This window comes from Fukomys damarensis, unplaced genomic scaffold (assembly GCF_012274545.1).
Source record: "Fukomys damarensis isolate Sample0158 unplaced genomic scaffold, DMR_v1.0_HiC HiC_scaffold_16, whole genome shotgun sequence".
NCBI classification, from domain to species: Eukaryota; Metazoa; Chordata; class Mammalia; order Rodentia; family Bathyergidae; genus Fukomys; species Fukomys damarensis.
Window position 1 is genome coordinate 134015320 of NW_022900928.1, and position 17706 is coordinate 134033025.

At 50.2% G+C, this 17706-nt stretch overlaps 1 protein-coding gene across 2 annotated transcripts; it reads left to right on the plus strand.

Moving 5' to 3' along the window:
• The first annotated feature begins 495 nt into the window (after positions 1-495).
• Positions 496-17276, plus strand: Traf3ip1 (TRAF3 interacting protein 1). 2 transcript variants are annotated; one of them, XM_033764726.1, is made up of 7 exons: positions 497-591; positions 937-1098; positions 2345-2485; positions 2576-3022; positions 5464-5535; positions 6549-6624; positions 16978-17263. In XM_033764726.1, the coding sequence occupies exons 1-7, from the start codon at positions 571-573 to the stop codon at positions 17205-17207; spliced, it is 1149 nt and encodes a 382-aa protein (XP_033620617.1). In that variant the 5' UTR covers positions 497-570; the 3' UTR covers positions 17208-17263. The 2 variants fall into 2 exon arrangements, with proteins under 2 accessions (XP_033620618.1, XP_033620617.1); XM_033764727.1 differs by lacking the exons at positions 2576-3022; positions 5464-5535 and adding an exon at positions 15833-15853 and having other exon boundaries at positions 496-591; positions 2345-2521; positions 16978-17276.
• Positions 17277-17706: the final 430 nt, after the last annotated feature.

Genomic DNA, 17706 nt, shown 5'->3' on the forward strand with positions numbered 1-17706 from the left:
GGAGAAATAACTTCCAGGTTTAGATCCCAGGCTGAGTGGTTCTGTTCTTTCTGGAATCCGCTCCCTGTACTCCACCTCAGGGACTCAAGTGAAGTGTGGGGTGGTCAGGCCCTGCCTTGCATTAGCACCTGTCTGCCTTCCTTGTGGCCTGAGGCTGACTCTGTGGTCCCTGTGCCTCCACCTGCGTGTGACTCCCTGGCCTCAGGCTCTGCCATCACACACTTGGGGTCCCTTGAACAGGACCTCTTGCCAGGAGATTCCTAAGGGCCCTGCCCCATCCCCTCTGTCAGCTTCTGGTCCTGGGGTGGAGTGCATGCTCCTGGGAGCTGGCCCTGTACCCCTGGGTCCTCCCTCCTGTGGCTTCCAGAGCGCCTGCCTGGGCTTTGCAGTCTCTCCCACAGCTTAGCACAGAGCCGGGTGCTTAGGCCTCAGAAGTTTGTCGGCCAAGTTGTGGGTAGGGTCCTAGGCACTGGCGGAGTCTTCAGGCACCCCAAGGCTCACGCTGGGCTCTGTCTTCCCAAGGTGATCAGGGTGACTGGTTTCCTGAAGGGGCTCTACACAGATGCCGAGATGAAGTCGGATAACGTCAAGGTAAGGCGTGGGGCGTGAGGTCTGGAGCTGAGCTCCTACCTGTGCTCGTTGCCATGCTGAGGAGCGGAGGTGGAGGCTGATGAATTTGGGAGTGGGCAGATAGATACCCTTTCTCCCTTCACTCCTCATCTGGGCCAGAATTTAGTATCAGCATTTCACCTAGACTGAAAGTTTTAATGAATTGCTCTTGTTGTAGTGTAAAAGGGCAGTATTTCTAAATTGACACACACCTAAAAATGGCCTTTTATGTAAAAAGAAAGTATCCTGTGCCTCCTGGTCATGCTGAGGAGAATGCCGACTCTCTGAAGCAGTATAACATTGGTATTTTCAATGGAAACTTTTCAGGATAAAGATGCAAAAATTAGCTTCCTGCAGAAGGCCATTGATGTGGTTGTGCTGGTCTCAGGAGAACCTTTGTCTGCCAGACCGGCGCGAATCGTGGCTGGGCACGAGCCCGAGAGGACAAATGAACTGCTGCAGATGGTTGGGAAGTGCTGTCTTAACAAGGTAACCCCATGGCACCCCATGTGGCAGCTGGGGCACTGGTCAGGGAATTTCGGCCTTGATGGGGTTTGAATTAGATAATATATTTTTTACCCCTGTCTTGTTTATATTGGGTTAAGATCCGCATAAAATAAAATTAGCCATTATTGTTCTTTAAGTACTGTGGATTGAACACGGGTTGCTCTACTATTGAGATACATTCCTAGCTCCTTTTATTTTGGGACAGGTTCTTGCTAGGTATTAAGTTGTCCAAGCTGGCCTTGAGCTTGTAATCCTCCTACCTTAGCTTCCCTAGTAGATGGAGTTACAGGCCTGAGCCACCATGCCTGTCAAAATTTGCCATCTTAACCATCTTAAAGTACACATTTTAATGATATTAAATACATTAATGATGTTATATGCAGCGGTTACCAGAATTCTTTTCATCTTGCAAAACAGATTCTGTATGTCTTAAATAGTAACTCTCTTCCCCTCTCCCTGGTTCCTAGGACCCATCCTTCTCCTTTCTGTTGCTGAGTTTGCCTATTCTAGATGCCTCACATAAGCTGCAATGTGTGACCTTTTGTGACTGGCTTAATTCACTGGTGTGATGTCCTCAGATTTTATAGGTGTTGTAACATGGTCAGAATCTCCTCCTCCTTTAGGGGTTAATACTCTTTTGTTGTGTGGACAGACCACATTTTGCATACCCATTCATCTCTCTGGACACTTGGGTCATGTCTACATTTCAGCTTCTGTGAATAAAGGTGTGTGAACACAGTGTGCTAATGCCTCTTCAGGAACAGATGTCAGTTTGGGGACTCAGACTCAAAAGGGGAATCACTGGCTCATCTGATAAATCAGTCTTTCACGCTTCTCTCTCTATCAGCTGCCCTAATGGTGTGAGCCGACGAGACCCTACGTTATGGCAGGGACTGTGGCCCTGCCTGTCAGAGGAGAGGGTCTACAGAGCCATGGGCTGAGCCGTGCTGCCCTTGACCCACACACATGCCCACACTCGCGTGCAGCCAGGGCCGAGGCCAGAGGCATTAGCGTGAATGGACCTTGTTGCTAGTGCCTGACCATCAGTAATGGTTGTCAGGAGTGCTGTTCTTGTCTGTGATAAACCATTTTCCTTCAGCACTGTGTTCTTTGGATGTCACGGCAGAGTCTGTCCAGTGAGCTGTCACTGACGCTGACGTCCATATTTGTTATGAGTGCAAATCTTATTTTTCCCTTACATTTAATTTCCGGACGTTTGGACACCAAGCTCTCCAGTGATGATGCGGTGAAGAGGGTTTTGGCTGGAGAGAAGGGTGATGCGCGAGGCCGGGCTGTGCGGACCTCAAAGTCTCACGAGCTGGACAAGAGCGCGAGGGAGGAGGAGTCCAGGAGGCGGAAAGACAAAGAGGTGACACGCAAGCTGTGCATCTTGGACAGTGGGATGGTGAGTCTGTGTGTGCCTGGGGATCGTTTGTAACTCACACGTATGTATTTTTAGGATAGAAGAAACTCTGAAGTAAAAGAAAGAAGCACAAGCAGAGATGAAAAACAGAAGGAAGAGCCGGAGGAAGAGAGCAAACCAAGGGACAGAGAAAGGGGCAAGGAGAAGACGAAGGAGAGCGACAGAGACCGACACAGAGACCCTGAGAGGGACAAGTACAGGGAAGGGGAGAGAGAGCGAGCCAGAAACAGGGCCAAGCAGGACAGGGAGCGGGACAGGGACAGAGGCCACAAGGACTGTGACAGAGAGGTGGATAGGGAGAAGGAGAGGGAGAGGAGGAGCGAGGCCGGGAAGGAGAAAGGGAGACTGCACGACAGGGATGGAGAGCACGACCATGACAAGGGGCGAGACAGAGAGCGCCCGAGGGCCAGAGACAGAGAAGGGCCACCCTCCAGGGACCCGGACCGGGAGAAGAGCAGAGAGCAGGACTGGCCGGGGAAGAAGGTGGGTTGTCACTGCTCTGTGGGGCAGCTGGGGCTCCCTGGAAGGACTTCTGTCCTTTTACAGTGTGAAGGAAGCTGGTTTTCATGGATGCCAGTTTAAAGCTACAGCAGTTTTGGATTCCTGTTGTTAACCCAAAGAGCCACTGGTTTCTTTTTTTCAATTTAAAATTTTTTTGTCATTTATTAGCAGTGGTTTCTTGTTCAGCTGGTTATTAAGGTGTACCCTGAGCTCTTGGCCGTGTCCCACCTTACGCCCAGCAGCGTGGAATCTGGGTTTGTCCCTAACCTGTCCGCTGTTGCATCCCAGCCCTGTGGGTTTCTGGCACGTAGTAGGTCTGCAGTGATGCCTTGGTGAAGGGACGCATGGGCTGTAAGAGTTTTCCGGCCATGAATCAAAAGTAGTTGGCTGCTGGGCATAGGTGTGTGAGGCGTCTTTGTGCAGAGCTTTGCTCTAACTGGCAAGAGATAGTGTTCGATGCTTGCTCCTACAGCGTAGAATTTGGACCATGACGGCTTCCTGCCAGGCTTGTTGGAAGAGTGACATTTTCCAGGCTTTGAGCTCATTTGCCCAGGCGCCCTTGTCTGTCTGGCCTGATGTGTGCATGAGTTTCTGGAGGTGGGAGTCGCCTCCCTAGGGCTGAGTCCACGTGGGTTTGGCCTGGTGTGTGGCAGGGACGTGCCATCCTCCCACAGGCTCTTAGGTATTGGCAGATAAGTGCTGTAAGAGCGCAGTTGGCTGTAATTCTTGTTTAATGCGGTTTTGGGCAATTTTAGGAAGGCCAGGAGATCCTTTTGGTTTCGAATGGTATGCATGGCTTCAGGACTCAGCTGTCAGAACGGGTTTTCCAGATGGCCTTCTTGTGGGGACCTGGGCTCTGGCTTGCAGCTATGGCTGGCAGAAGCAGGACCTGGACAGTTCCTGTTGCCCTGCCGTGTGACACGGCCAGCTGGGGAGGCTGGGCCTCGGTGGACGGCCACCTTGTTCTGCAGCACCTTCCTGGAGTGTGTCTGCCGGGAGAGGTGCAGGCTCCATGGGGCCCCTGCCCAAAGCCTGTGCTCTGGTCTTTGATGGGAGCCCGTCATGAGGAGCGTCACAGGAGAGAGGGGCCGGGCCACAAGACTGCTGTGGTTTGTCAGGGGCTGGGTTTAGTGTCCTGTGAGCTTTGGGTCCTTGCTCCATAAGGTGGCTCTTCCCCTGTGCACCTGCTGTGGTCGCTGTTCTGAGAGCCTGGCCCCTCTGAGTGAGCTTTAGCCCCTCCCTCTCTGCAGCTGCCTGAGAAATGCTTTTGGCACTCAGCCTTCAAGCAGTGCAGTGTGGCACAGCCTGTGGGAGTCCTCAGTTCGGTGCCTGTCAGGTTCAGTGATGTCCCATCATGGATGAGTTGTCTCAACAGAGAGAGACGACTCCGGAGAGCAGCGTGTGCAGGCTGCTGTCTGGGGATGCAGAGCGAGGTCATTGGGAGGATTGGAGGTCGTGACCGAGGGGTCAGCCTTGCTCTAGATCTTCCCCGGAGTGTGTGCCAGGGGCTTGTCCAGCACCGTGGGCCTTGAGATGCCACCGTGATGCGCCTCCCCAGATCCCAGCCCTGGGTGCTTGGTGTGGACTTAGCTCTGGGCCTGTCCTGCTCTGCACACTTACTTCGCCTCTGGCCCAGCTGCTGCCTCTTTCTGTGTCTCTCTGCCTGGAGGAGCATGGTCAGGTGGCCCTTGGCTGGCTCAGGCTTCCGGAAGAAGGGTGAGTGGGAGCAGATGCAGGACTCGAGGGCCTTGGTGCACCTGCAATAGCAGATGTCGGGTGACACCTGGCTGGGTAATTATGGGATGGTTGGGCGCAGTCATCGCTAGTTCTTGAGGACTTTCCTTGTCGATGTCTCATTGATGGCACTCTGCCCTCTTCTACCAGATGTGTCTTTCCTGAACTGATTAAGGTGTGAATTGATGTTTGCAGCATTCTTGTGGTTCGGAGGGTGCTTTCCCGACTGAAGCCTGCAGATGGCTTATTGAAAAGTTCCCCATTTCAGACTCACCCCCAGTAGGAGGGGCCCAGCCAGCAGAGGGAAGAGCCCCTTCCCTCTGGTGCTGGGTGTCCACGTCCACTCCATCCTGTGCTTCCTAACCCGCCATTTCACTGGGATGTGTTTCCTGAGGGTGCCTCTTGGCGCAGGGATTCTAAGGATCACAGGGATCACAGGGGTCACAGGGGTTGCAGGGATCATAGGGATCTCCTGCAGTTTGCCGAGAGGCAGGAGCATTTGATGTTCTGCAGGGAAAGAGGCCTCTTTCTGTTTGCTTGGAAGTTGGAAGTCCAAGCAGGGTAAGGCTGCTGGATCTGATATGGAGCAGAAGCTGGTCAGGGTTGTGGGCCAGATCTTAGTATCTTTTAGATGTTATACTTTTCTAGATGTTGTAGGTTTGATAATTCTACAATTCAAAAATTTTTAGTCAGGAAACTCAGGGGAGATGTCTAAGAAGTCATCAGACGGAGCTGTGAAAGACTCCAGAGCGGAAGCAGAGGTGAGCCCTGGGGTGGCACTGAGTGGGGAGCCGTCTGCTCTTAGCTCCTCGTCCCCTGGGCCGGGAGGGGAGCAGAGTTTGGGCTCACATATGTCAGTCCCACCTTAGCTTGTTGTAAAGAGGTGATTTTTGTAGTTAACCCCGGCAAGTTGGATGGGTGCTTTTTAGCTTGACTGGATGGGACGTGGTGCACTGCATACCAGGGGGGCAGGTGGTCGTTTGGGGGAGATGAGGGAGGTGTGGTTGGTGGTCCTGGGCAGGGATGGCTCACCAGGCTAACAGGAACTCCGTTGCACTCTGCCTGACCTGTCTGTGTCCCTTGGTGGTCTCTGGTGGCTGCCGTGTGGCTGTGGCCTGGCTTGGGTGCCTGGCTGTCCTGCGGGGGTCGGAGCAGAGGGGCCTCCTCAGGAGGGGGTCGGGAACAGCTGAGTTGGGCTAGGAGGCTGCTAGGAGCCCCTGGCTCCTCTCTGGGGAGCGGTGATGCTGGCTCTGTGCCATCCTCCTTGTGCTCTGCTGAACACCGGTGGTGGTGAGTTTTCTTTCCAAGGTGTTGACAGACACGTGAGTAATTTAGTCTGTGTGAGGTATTCTAGCCGTGTGTGTAAGTGCACCCGGCGATTGCACGGAGGCATTAGCCATGACTTAGCGCAGTCCTGGACTGCATCTCACTGTCAAGCAGCGTTGTGTGGCTGTGGTAGCAACAGAGGCTGGGTGCTGCACGCACACCTGGTGGCCAGCTCACCATGCGTGCTCAGCATGTTGCTGCCTGCCTGTAGCTGTACAAAGGTCTGCATTTGGGGTGCAGGGGTGTCACCCCAACCCAGCCCACACTCTCAAGTCCTGAGTGCTTGTTGCACTGTGCTTAGTTATTGTGAGTACCTCTCAAAGCCTGTGAGTGCTGCTGCTATTTTCAGTACTTGATCTTCCTCAAGCAGAGTTTGAAAACTAAGTTTGTCAATGGTTGTGCTGTGTAATACAGCCTTTAATTCTTTTTTCATTTTCTATTCTTTAAGGTGGAGGTTTCCAGCAGAGTATCCAGGTCACTGGCATCAAAAACTTCAAAACAGCGATTCAAAAATTCAGTGGAAGGTACTGCAAAGCAATCACTTGTGTAGCTAGAGACACAGCTCTGTTCCTCTGCCTGTTCACGATGGCTAGGAGCAAAAGCTTCTGTGGCTGGAACACAGCTCCTCTCCCTTGTCTGGGAATGAACAGAATATGTGGAAACAGTGCTTTTACACATGTGCAGGAACATGTACTCTGTGTGTACAAAGCCCCGTCACCAGGCGCAGAGTCACCTCCCTTAGCTGTCAATGTGTGTTGGATCTTAGGGGTGTGATCGAATTTTCATTTTCCAGAAATGAAAGTCTGGGCTCCCCGGGCTTCTGTCTTCTGCTCTGGGGGTTCATCCCGGAGCAGCCTGGACTGAGCATAGAGGCAGATGACGGCTGTGTGTTTGATACCTCAAGGTGCTGGGAAGTGCTGAGCTTGAGGGCCTGGCCTTGGGGGAGATTGGAGCTGGAACCAGGCCAGAGCCAGGTGGGGCTGGGAGGTGCTGCTGCTCCCTTGTGCTGGAGGTGCCTGTAGGGACACCCAAAGTTACACGAAGGAGCAGTGGTGGTTTCTGAAAAATGACCCATTTCCTAAAGCATGTGAGTTGAAACAAGGGTGGTGAGAGCATAGTAGGTGGAGTCTTTGCCAGCAGTGAGGCCCGAGGGCTAAGTCCCGGCCTTCCCAGCAATGGCAGGGTGAGTGCAGCTTCCTGTCGCAGCTGAGTCCCCTTCCACACTTCCCAGAGAGGTCATTGCCGGCCCTGGGCATGGGTATTGTGCAGTCTGCGCCCCAGGCTGCTCCTGCTGTGCCCTCTAGCTCGCCCTTCTCCGGGGTTGACGACAAGCTGGTTTCATAGATGAAAAACAGGAATTGAGTTAATAGTGAAATGGTGCTTTTTCTGGTGTCTGTAGCTGTGTTGATGTCCCCCCGCCTGTCCTTTCATCGCCTGCCTTCCTGGGGCCTCTGTCTGGGGCCGCTGTTCTGCCTCATCTGCACATGGATCGTGATCCCTGTGTGTTAGGGGCGCTTTCCAGTTATGTGTATTCATTTGTTTACTTGGAGTCATTGTCTCATGATGTAGTTCAGGCTGCTCTTGTTCTCACTATGTAGCCTAGCTTGTCCTGGAACTGACAGTGATCCTCCTGTCTCAGCTTCCTGAGTGCTGGGGTTATAGGTATGAGCCACCACACCTGCCGGTTATTTTAAATGAGTGTTTGTTTCTACTGATTATGCTTGGTTTGGTTTCTGTTTGGCCTGAGTATTAATTTTTATGTACTTGAAGCTTTTAGTAGTTTGTCCAGAGATTTGAGACATAAAACTTTGTGTGTGACTATGCATTTTTATATTTGATTTTTTAAGTGAATCTTAACTTGAATTTACTGTGTAGGGTGAGGCTCTGACTTTGTTCATTTTTTTCAGTGTACCTCAGCCACTGTCCCAAAATTGCTTCCCCATTCATTATGTTCCCCCTTCCTGCTCAGTGATAACGTCTGTGCCACCGTGCACAGGTTTCATCTCCATTGTCCTCCATTTTACCGAGTTTCTTGTCAGAGTTCTTTCCACACAAGTTTTAAGCTGGCTTTCATTTGCTTCTTCCTCCAGATGAATTGTAACAGTCACTTCATCACTCGAAAAATCGCACCTCCCACAAAATAAGCAAACTGGTTTCTCAGGATTTAACTGACTTGTGTGAAACTTCGGTCTCGTGAGTTCGGGGAGATCGGATGCCTCGACCACATTTACAGGGCGTCTCCCTCCCTTCCTGGGAGTGTGCAGGTGCTGGGTCTTCTGTTCATCTCCTTGATGACTCTGTAGCTCAGCTGGTTTTTAGTTTTTTGGGAGCTGTGTTTTCGCTCGTTTTTAATGATCCTTGTTGGTCCTGTTGATTTTTGTAGCTCTGTCTTAACCACAACCTTGCTGCTCAGTCCTAATCGGTAGTTCGTAGTTCTTCTGCTGGTGCTTGGGGTTCTCAGAGCAGATAATCTTTCATCTGTTTCTGACCACTCAGGATATTTGCATCTGCGATGTGCTGTCGGGTCCTTCATGTGTGAGTTTTTGTTTGTTGTTTTGCAGCACTGAGGCAATAGGCAATGAGCTGCCAGGAGCTCCGTAGGCTCTGTCTCCTGGCCTATGGGGTGGAGTGGGTTGGCGTGTGGGCTGTGCCCAGTACCCAGGGCTGCATGAGGTGAGCATGCACATGCTGCAGAGTGTGGAAGCACCATGATTGTTGGCCGTGCACGGGTCCTTAAAGTCACTCTCACATCACTGTCAGACCCCAAAAACATTCTGTGTAAGATACGATAATTTCTGTGGAACTGATAGCTTTTGAGTTAGTACATTTTAATCTCAGCATTTGAGGACTCTGCAGCATTACAAATTAGGTTTAATACCAGTTTCCATTGTGCAATTTCATGTTGGGAAAATGGACGGTGGAACCAGTGAAAATAGTCTTTTCCCCTGAAAAAGAGCATAACTCTTGTTACAGTAAAGCGTAAGCTGCGAGGGAGCCTTCCGTGAACCGCAGGTGGCACGAGTACATTTGTGCTTCTGGGTGATCGCAGAGCTGCACTCGGGGGGCGGCCCTGGAGGTGTCACCCTGCAGGACTCAGGCGGGGGCTCCAGAGCGCTGTGCTCTAGTGAGGAAGACGTCTCCAGGCTGAACCTGCCCCTTTGAGCTACTTTCCTTACCCTACAATAGTAGTGACCATAAAGGGAAGCGGGAGCCACACAGTCATATTAGCCATCCATGACTCTTATGAAAGAAAATGACCAAGAGAAGCAGGAGTGGTGCGGAAACCTGGGGAGATGAGGACCTGCCGGTGTCCAGGACCTGGAGCAGAGGCCTAGGTTGGGGCAAGCTGGCCTCTTTGTGTGGTGGGAAGCACAGCACTTAGGGAGAAGGGGCTGCACTGGTGGACTGTGTGTTCTTAGGAAGTGTGAGCAGGAGGCGGGTGGGGCAGGGAAAGCAGGAGAGATAGTCTGGCTTGGTATGTATGCATTCATTTATTTGACTTGGCTTTGAAAAGACCTGCTTTTGAAGTTGCAGGGTGGGTGTGGAGGCCAAGGGTAGTGAGGGCTCCTGGTGTCTGAATGAGACATGGAGGTAGCTTGGACCAAGCGCCAGGTTTCCGGGTCACTGTGGTGGAGGTTACAACTGTGCTGATGGATTGGGTGACACTTGTTCAAAAGGAAAAGACCCATGTGAGTGCTTTGGGCACCTGGGCAGTGTCACCTGTCAGCGTGGTAGGCTTAGGGGACAGTGCCAAACGCTGGGACACGCAGAGCCTGAGATGTGTGAAATACCCACATGCGGTGCAGCTGGGGTGGGACAGGTGGATTTGTACTCGGGGAGCCATGGAAGCCAGATGTGGGACAACCTGATGCTCGCAGCCTCCAGGGTGTTTGCAGTCCGCGCCTCTGGGAGGTTGCCAGCTGGGTATGTGCCGGACGAGGGTGTGCTGCACCCCTGGGTGTGTGCAGGTGTGGGGTGCACTGAGGCCCAGAGCTCGCCAGGTTCCCGGTCAGGAGACTGGAGGCTGAGTATGGCAGAGGAAATGGAAGGCTGGGAGCTGAGGCGAGGAGGATGCTCTGGAGAGTAGGGTCCTGGCCCGGGAGGGGCAGAGTCTCGTCTGGTCTGATGAAGGCTTGTGTGGCATCAGGAGGACCAGTGAGGGATAGGCTGTTTGTGGGGACCTGGGTAGAGACCCCTTTACGCCCAACTGAAGCAGCTAAACACAAAAGCCTTTACTATCATATTCTAATCTGTTGTTAACTATTTTATGTCAGGAAGGAAGGAGGATAATATTTCAGCTAGAAATTTAGACTCTGTAGTGTCTGGATTAAATAAAGAACGAGATCAGGAAACTACAACTTCAGAAATAGGTAAGAAAATGTATTTTTTGGTTTAAATTCCTTCTTTGATATGAAATAGTTACACGTCAGTGTAGTTGTACATTTTATCATCTAACCACTTTGATGTCCTTGGTTTTGCACACTGTATGGAGGACCAGATGACTTGATGTTTTATTTGTATAACTTGTTAAGTTATATGTTGTTTCATTAATTTAGCTTTAAGTTCATCTCTATATGCCTTAGGTGTAACTTGCATGATGTAGGTAACATGTATGCATGCTGGACACAGTGTGCGTGTTACAGTGTATGCCGTCTGCCCATGATTAGCTTGCCTATGTGTGAGGTGCAAGGTGTATATGTCACAGGTAGTGCTCAAGTCCAAATGCTTCTCCAGTCTTCTCGGCACTTTATAAGGTCATGTGGATGGTGATGTGCACTGTTTTTCTGTCTTCGTCCCGTGTTGCTTTGGTCTGTTGCTGGCACACTGGGGCGTTGTCCTGCCCCATCCACTGTATGCAGGGCTGGCGGTGTGGCCTGGCTCCCCTCAGGGGTGACCCTCGGTGAAGTATCAATCACTCCAGTCTCCTCTGACTTTGAGACTCAAATACTAGAATTCTTGAGTTGCGATCAAAGAAAAGACATATCAATTTTGACTGTAGGAAGAGCTACTGTTTTTGGGGACGTGTCTTTCAGCTAGCAATTTTTAAAACTCTGGGAATGTCCGAAATGATGAGAAGCACAGCCTGACCACAGCACCTCCTCCCTCCCACGCTGCCCGAGATGCTTGTGTGGACACCATGGGAGGCGCTGTCATCCAAGCCGAAGGGTGTCCCCTCTGCATGGGCACTCATTGTAATTCAGCCCCTTTCTGTGAGACTTTGTTTTATTTTTTCCGGAGCTCTCATCAAATCCAGGATTATAGTAAACGGGACTGTTCTGTAGCCATCCACAGAGGCCTTCCCAGATGTAACCCACAAGCCAGGCAGTGACAGGAGAGTTTGCTGGAGGTGCAGGAGCCCATCTCCACTCCTGCTTGCCTGCCGCTTGAAGATGCACAAAAGCGATTCATTTCTAGTCAGACCTGGAGCCATGTCCACGCTGCCCCTGCCCAGGGCAGTTGTTGACAGTTTCAGGTTTTTCTTTTTCTTTAAAGCCATGTTTTTGTTTTTGCTTAGTTCCTTGTTTCCTTTTTGTTCTATTGATCAAGGTTTTTTAATTACAGAAAAAAGTAGAGTAGTGCAGTTAGCACCCATGTACCCCTCACCTACGTGGATTGGTTCTTGTATTTCACCATGCTGGCTTCATCTAGCTGTATATTTCTATGAATGATTTCAAAGTATGTTAAAAAATCCTGACCATTTCTTTTTCTTTTCTGGCAGTTTATTTCTACATTAGCATACAACTCAAAAAATACAGTGTAGTAGACATAGTCACAAAATTCTTTTCTCTTTTGGTACCAGGGATCGAACTCAGGACCTTGCACTTGTGAGACAGATGCGGTGCCACTGAACTAAATCTCCAGCCCACAAAATTCTTGTCTCACTGAACAAAATTATTTCTCAACAGTATCTAAAGCCCAGACTATGTTCTGCTTTTTCCAGAGAGATTTTTCTGTTATAAAAACACTGGCTATTTGGTCACACTCAGTAGCAGCTCTGCAGGGAGGTTTGTCCCGACCACTAGCAGGCCAGGGAGGCTGCAACGATGTTGTGGGCTGTCCGCATTTGGTGACAGTACTCATGCTGGGCCTGGCTTTGTCCTCCTTCCGGCTGCGCTGTGCTCCTGGCCTTCTTGCTTGGAGCTCGTGGTCACCTTTGACTGGCCAGGGCCCCAGGAGGTAGGGGCTGCGGCCTGGACAGGAGGAGCTGCTGGGGCGGCAGCGGGCCAGTCCTCAGCTGAGCGTCTCTGCCCGGTCCCGGGTGTCCCAGGTAACACTGTGAAGGTGTTGCTTGTTCGCCAGTTCAGTATAATTTTGATTTTATGTTTTACAAAAGTAGTCTTTTGAGGCTGTCAGTGCATGGCCTACTGTGTATGCACTCTGCAAGTCTTCCTCTTCCTTTTGTCGTGCTGGGGATTCAGCCTAGAGTGCCAAGCTACAGCCCCAGCCTTCTCACTCTGCTGCTTGAGGCAGCACTGTGGTGCCGCCTTCTGCCTCAGCGTCCTACACATGTGCACCACACCTGGCTGATTGTGGCTCGTATTCTTGGAGAATGTAGTCTTTTTCATGTTTTTTTTTCCTGTGAACTTGGGGTTTAGTAAAGTTTACTTAAAATTGACAATAGAACCACAAAAGGATAAAATTGTGCAAACTATCTGGGCTGAAAGGTGAAGCGCAGTGGAAGAATGCTTGTTACTGTGCATCAAGGCCCCAGGATGAATCGCAGCACTGCCAAAGGAAAACAAAACTGGAAAACCCCACAAAACCCCAAAGCTTTGTGGACAGAGCTGTGCATTTGTATCTACTTATTGTCATGCTGGGTTTTGTAGAATATAGAGAACATATTTGACACTTTAAAATCAAACATAATTTAAAACTGTTAGGGGGCTTTATTCTAAAATTGATAATCTGTAATTTCCAAGCTAACATTTATCTTTGAGCTCCATATTTCGTATTTATTTTTTGGTGGTTCTCCATAAAGTATCATAAGTGATTAGTAGTTTGCTGCTGTTTAAGTCAGTATCATTCTTACAGATGAAAATGTTTCCTTACACAACTGTGTGTCCTTGGTTTTACGTAGTCTAGTTTATAAATGAAGCACTGTCTTTGTAGTTATTGACAGGTTGAATCTGATGTAAACTATTTCTTTGAATAATTTTAAGAAGTTATGAGGCCGGGTTTCAGGAATGGGAACAATTTTCCAATTTGGTTTTTCCTCCGGGAGGGTACTGGGTCCTTTGGTGGTGTTTGGTTTTTTAGCTCTTGATTCTGCCCTGATTCAGAGCCCGTCACTTGAGTACCTTCCTTGCCCCTTTTTAGGAAGATATTGTATTTCTCGGTTATTTAATATCTTTCTGTCTTTCTAAACTTTGGAACATTGGTCAGCAATCAGTAAACGGCTATTTGGGGGCTTTTCAGTATGTCTAGCACTGAGACAGAAATGTTTTTCTTTTCCTCCTGGTTTCCTGGAGCAGGGCTTACTGTGGGCTTCTGGCCTGGTCGTGGCTCTGTGTGTGGGAGGTGGTGTGTGCTTCTGCTGTGGCTCTGTGGGCTCTCGTGGGGTCTCGTGGGGTCTGAGCAGAGTCTGGCTTAAAAGCCCAGAGCCACAGGTGGGGAGCAACCTTCTGGATGTGCTTTCTGAAGCCGCTGTTGTCAGTGCTCAGTGAAGGTATGGCGTGGGAAGCACAGATGAGCCGTTGTGCTGTGTGCAGCCCTGCATGTGAGGCCTGAGGACCATTGTAAAACTGCTTCGTGTCAGGAATGAAAGACATGCAGCAGCCCTGTGGTGTGGGAACTGAGCAGACCCAGCAGGAAGGCCAGAGTGGCCCACAGCACTCAGGAGGCAGAAGGCTGAAAAACAGGCTTCAGGGCCACTGCTCAGTCACTGCACCAGGCAGAGCCCAAGGGGACTTCAGTGGCAGAGTGGTAGTCGCTGAGGTTTCATGTTCTTCAGGACCTTGAGGTGTATTTCTGCTTCAACACTGTTTTTCTCAGCTGGCAGGGAGCTATGGTGCAGGGTGCATTTGCTGCTGTCTTCGGGCCCAGAGCTCCGCCCAGGCCTGCAGGGTACCTGCACCTGGCCCAGGTGAGGGCCGAGTGTGTGGAAGGCCTCCCGTGTGTCTGGCCCAGCAGGGAGTGTGTTGCTGAGCACATAGGCTGGCTTCCTGCCCTACTGGCATCAGCACACAAGTGGGATGAGGCTGTGGAGATGGAATGGACAGATGTTCAGCAAGCCTGCATGGAAGGGGCAGTGGTGACCTGTGGCCTGGGTGGCTGGAAGGGATGGTTGGGCAGGAAGAAGCACTGAGGGGGGTAGTCAGATGACAGCTGGTTGGCACAGTGCAGACATTTAGGGTGGGCAGGGGATGTGGAGAGGATGGGCCAGGTCCTGCCAGACCTCATATGGCCATGTCAGGGCCGTTGGCCGTCACCCCAAGAGCAGCCGTGACCTTAGGAGGAGTGACATCGCCATTTAAAATTTTATGAGTCCTGTTACTTGGGGAGGCCGAGAAAGTAGTCGAGAGGAGAGAAGAAGACAGGCTGTGGGCTCCTAGGTCCAGGGGAGACCAGGCCTGTGGTGATGAGAGAGCAGGAGAAACCGGCATGTGGGCCCATGGTGGCAGGGCCAGGGTGTGCCAGCAGTGGAGGTCTGCTGGGTTAGGGCCTAAAGGATGGACAGATCTCTGCGCTTGCTTGCTTACCTGATCCAAGGTCCTGGCCTTGGACTTCATTACCTTCCTGAGTGCCCTGTGAACCCAGGCTGTGTCCCCCGCTCCCCCACGGGCTCTGAAGTTTGCAGTCCCTGTGTGATCCCTGCCTTGCTGGTCACCTGCTCCTGTCCTGAGTAGAGAGGAGCCCCAGTTCCTGTTGCCCGATGTGACATCTTGGGCCTATGAAGCCACCTGACAGCTTCTGGTGGTTTCCACACTGCCCTGTCCTGAGCCAGTCCTCCAGTCTCTCCCTGTCGCCAGCTCTGTGTCATCTGAAGGCTGTGACCTCCGCTGCCCTCTGCAGCGCCCGCTGGAGTGCTCCCAGGAAGTCCTACCCCAGGAGAGTGTCCTTGTCCCACAGGGATCGGGCTGTGTGAGCCAGCCTTCTCTCTCCTGGCTCCCTCCTCTTCAGAATCCCTGGCTTTCTCTTGTGGCACCCCATCACCTGGCCATTTGGCAAGTGCCACCCTACATTATAGGAGCAATGCCTAGGTCGCCCACCCTTCCCCTTGTGCTGCCCCTCACCTGCTTGTGACTGCATGGGCCACACTGTCCGTAGCTGTGGGCTCAGAGAGAAGGAACCTGGGAGGAAGCACAGGGGTGGGTGGGCTGGGCCTCTGGGGTACATGGAGCCTGTGGGTTCCTCTACCCTGTGAGGGGCCTGGAAGTTCACCCTGCTGGGCTCAGTGGTGTCCAGCTGTCCCATGACTTCTGATGAGGTTTTCCTGGGTCTTCCTGGCTTTACCAGCTTATCTCACTATTTGCTTAATTTGTCTCTGTGATAGATTTTTCTTCTTGTCCCTGCTGCTAGGTTTTATATGCTGTTTTGTTATATAGAGTTGAAAAGAACAGTTTATGATGTGAGTTGAAAAATGCCATTGGGATGCCAGAAAAGAGGTTCTGGAGGAACATCCGTTTCTTTCTCATCCAGGGTCACGCATGGTGCTTTGCCTCTGATTCTGCTCAGATCATTCAGTATCTTGAGGTTGACAAAGTAATTTTCTCATGTGATATTTTTTTTTAGGTGACTCGGCCAGCGATGCTGGTAAGTGTGGTCTTGATGTGTTGGTGTGTGTGCAGACGTGAGCGTGTGCCGTGCCCCGCATTGTACCCCTGTGCCCATGCATGTGAGCCAAGGGAGTGTTAACTCGATTTAAGATTTAACTTAATTAGGTCTTAAGTTTTAACCTTGTGCATATACTATTCATGTTTATGTTTTAATCCTGAAAACACTGCATTCCAAGATTTTTCGGCCCTAAGTATATTTCCAATATTCAAATTCTGATTCATTTTTGTGACTTTCTGAAGTATAAATTTCTTTTACTTTGAATAGTAGAGTAAATTTGTCCTAGTTTGAGCTTGTAAACTTGCTGACTTGCTGGGTCAAGTTTTTTTTTTGGTACTGGGGATTGAACTCAGGACCTCTAGATTGCCACGCAGGTACTGTGCTGCTGAGCTACATCCCCGGCCCTGGGTCAAGCTTTTTATTAAGATGAGAAAGATATATTCAGATTATTAAAACAATATGGCAATAGTCAGTGTTGAACATTTTTAAAATGCAAGAAATATGAAAAAGAAAATAAAAATCACTGGTAATTCTATTGCTTGTAATGTAAAGGAGGATCTTGGTAGGACCTCAAAAGTTTCTATGTAATTTTTCGCTGTGTCATGGGCAATATTTTTAATTACAGTAGAGCGATGACACTGACACCGACAGGTCTAGCGCGTGACAGTTCTGGAATGTCCTTAGCCTCTGACTGTTGCTGCTGTCAGCGGTGTGCTGAGCCTCTTGGCGGGTGCGCATTTACGCCTGGCCATCTCTTTTCTCAGTGTTTCTTCTAAGTTGAATTGCTGCCTTAATGGACCTACCTTTTGCACTTCGTTTCCTGAGAGTCATTGAACTAGTTTGCAGTTCCAGAGTTTGAGTGTACCTGCGTCCCAAATCTTCACCAGACTTAAATAGCAGACATGTTTTATCTTCATTCAAGTAACGTATTAAAAAAATAGCTCATTTAACATTTGTAGTTATGTGAGGCTGCCCTTTCAGATATTTACATTTGAATCAAGTATTTGAATTAACGTTTATATTTGAGTCACTAAATCTGTTTGAATTAATATCAAATTAAAATTATTAGTTGTCAATTGCTGATTGCATTGTCATCTGTGTAGAAGGAGAAGCTGGACCTGGAGTTGGGCCACCTCTTCCGGAGAAGCCTGAGGTGTCAGAGAACCCTGAAGTCCCCAGTGAGCTTCTGTCCAGTGCCAGGTCTGTGTGTGGTGGCCCATGTCCTGGGCAGAGTGGTCACCCTGAGGATGTGGCTGTGAGGTTTCTCGCTGTACCTTTTGTTGTTTATTTAGTGCTCATGAAAAATGATGAGGAATTATTTGTACAAAGATAGTGGGAAGTGGCTGGGTGTGGTGGCACACACCTGTAATCTCAGCACTGTGGGAGGCTGAGCCATGAGGGTGGAAGGTTTGAGCTCAGCCTGGGCAACTTAGTGACTTATCAAGACCCTGATTCAAAATAAATAAAAGATTTAGAAAGGGCTGGGAATGTAGCTCAGTGTAAAGGCCCTGGATTCAATCTCCAGCACTGCCAAAAAAACAATAAAAGCAAAAAAAAAAAGGAAAGAAAACAGGAAATAAAGCTGCCTGTAATTTTCCATGCCTGGGTCACATAACTATATGCAAAGCATCACACAGATTTAGGGGTGTTATCTGTGGCCAGGTGGCATGGTGTTTTGCTGCTGTGTGGGTTGGACGTCCGTTGCTGCTCTGTGGGGCACGCTCTGACCAGCATGCTGAGGACCAAGGGCAGCAGTGTGGTGCTGGCCTGGTCTTGTCTGGTTCGCTCTGAAACGTGTTTCGTTTTCCTCTTTTGCTGTTCCCACTTCTGGG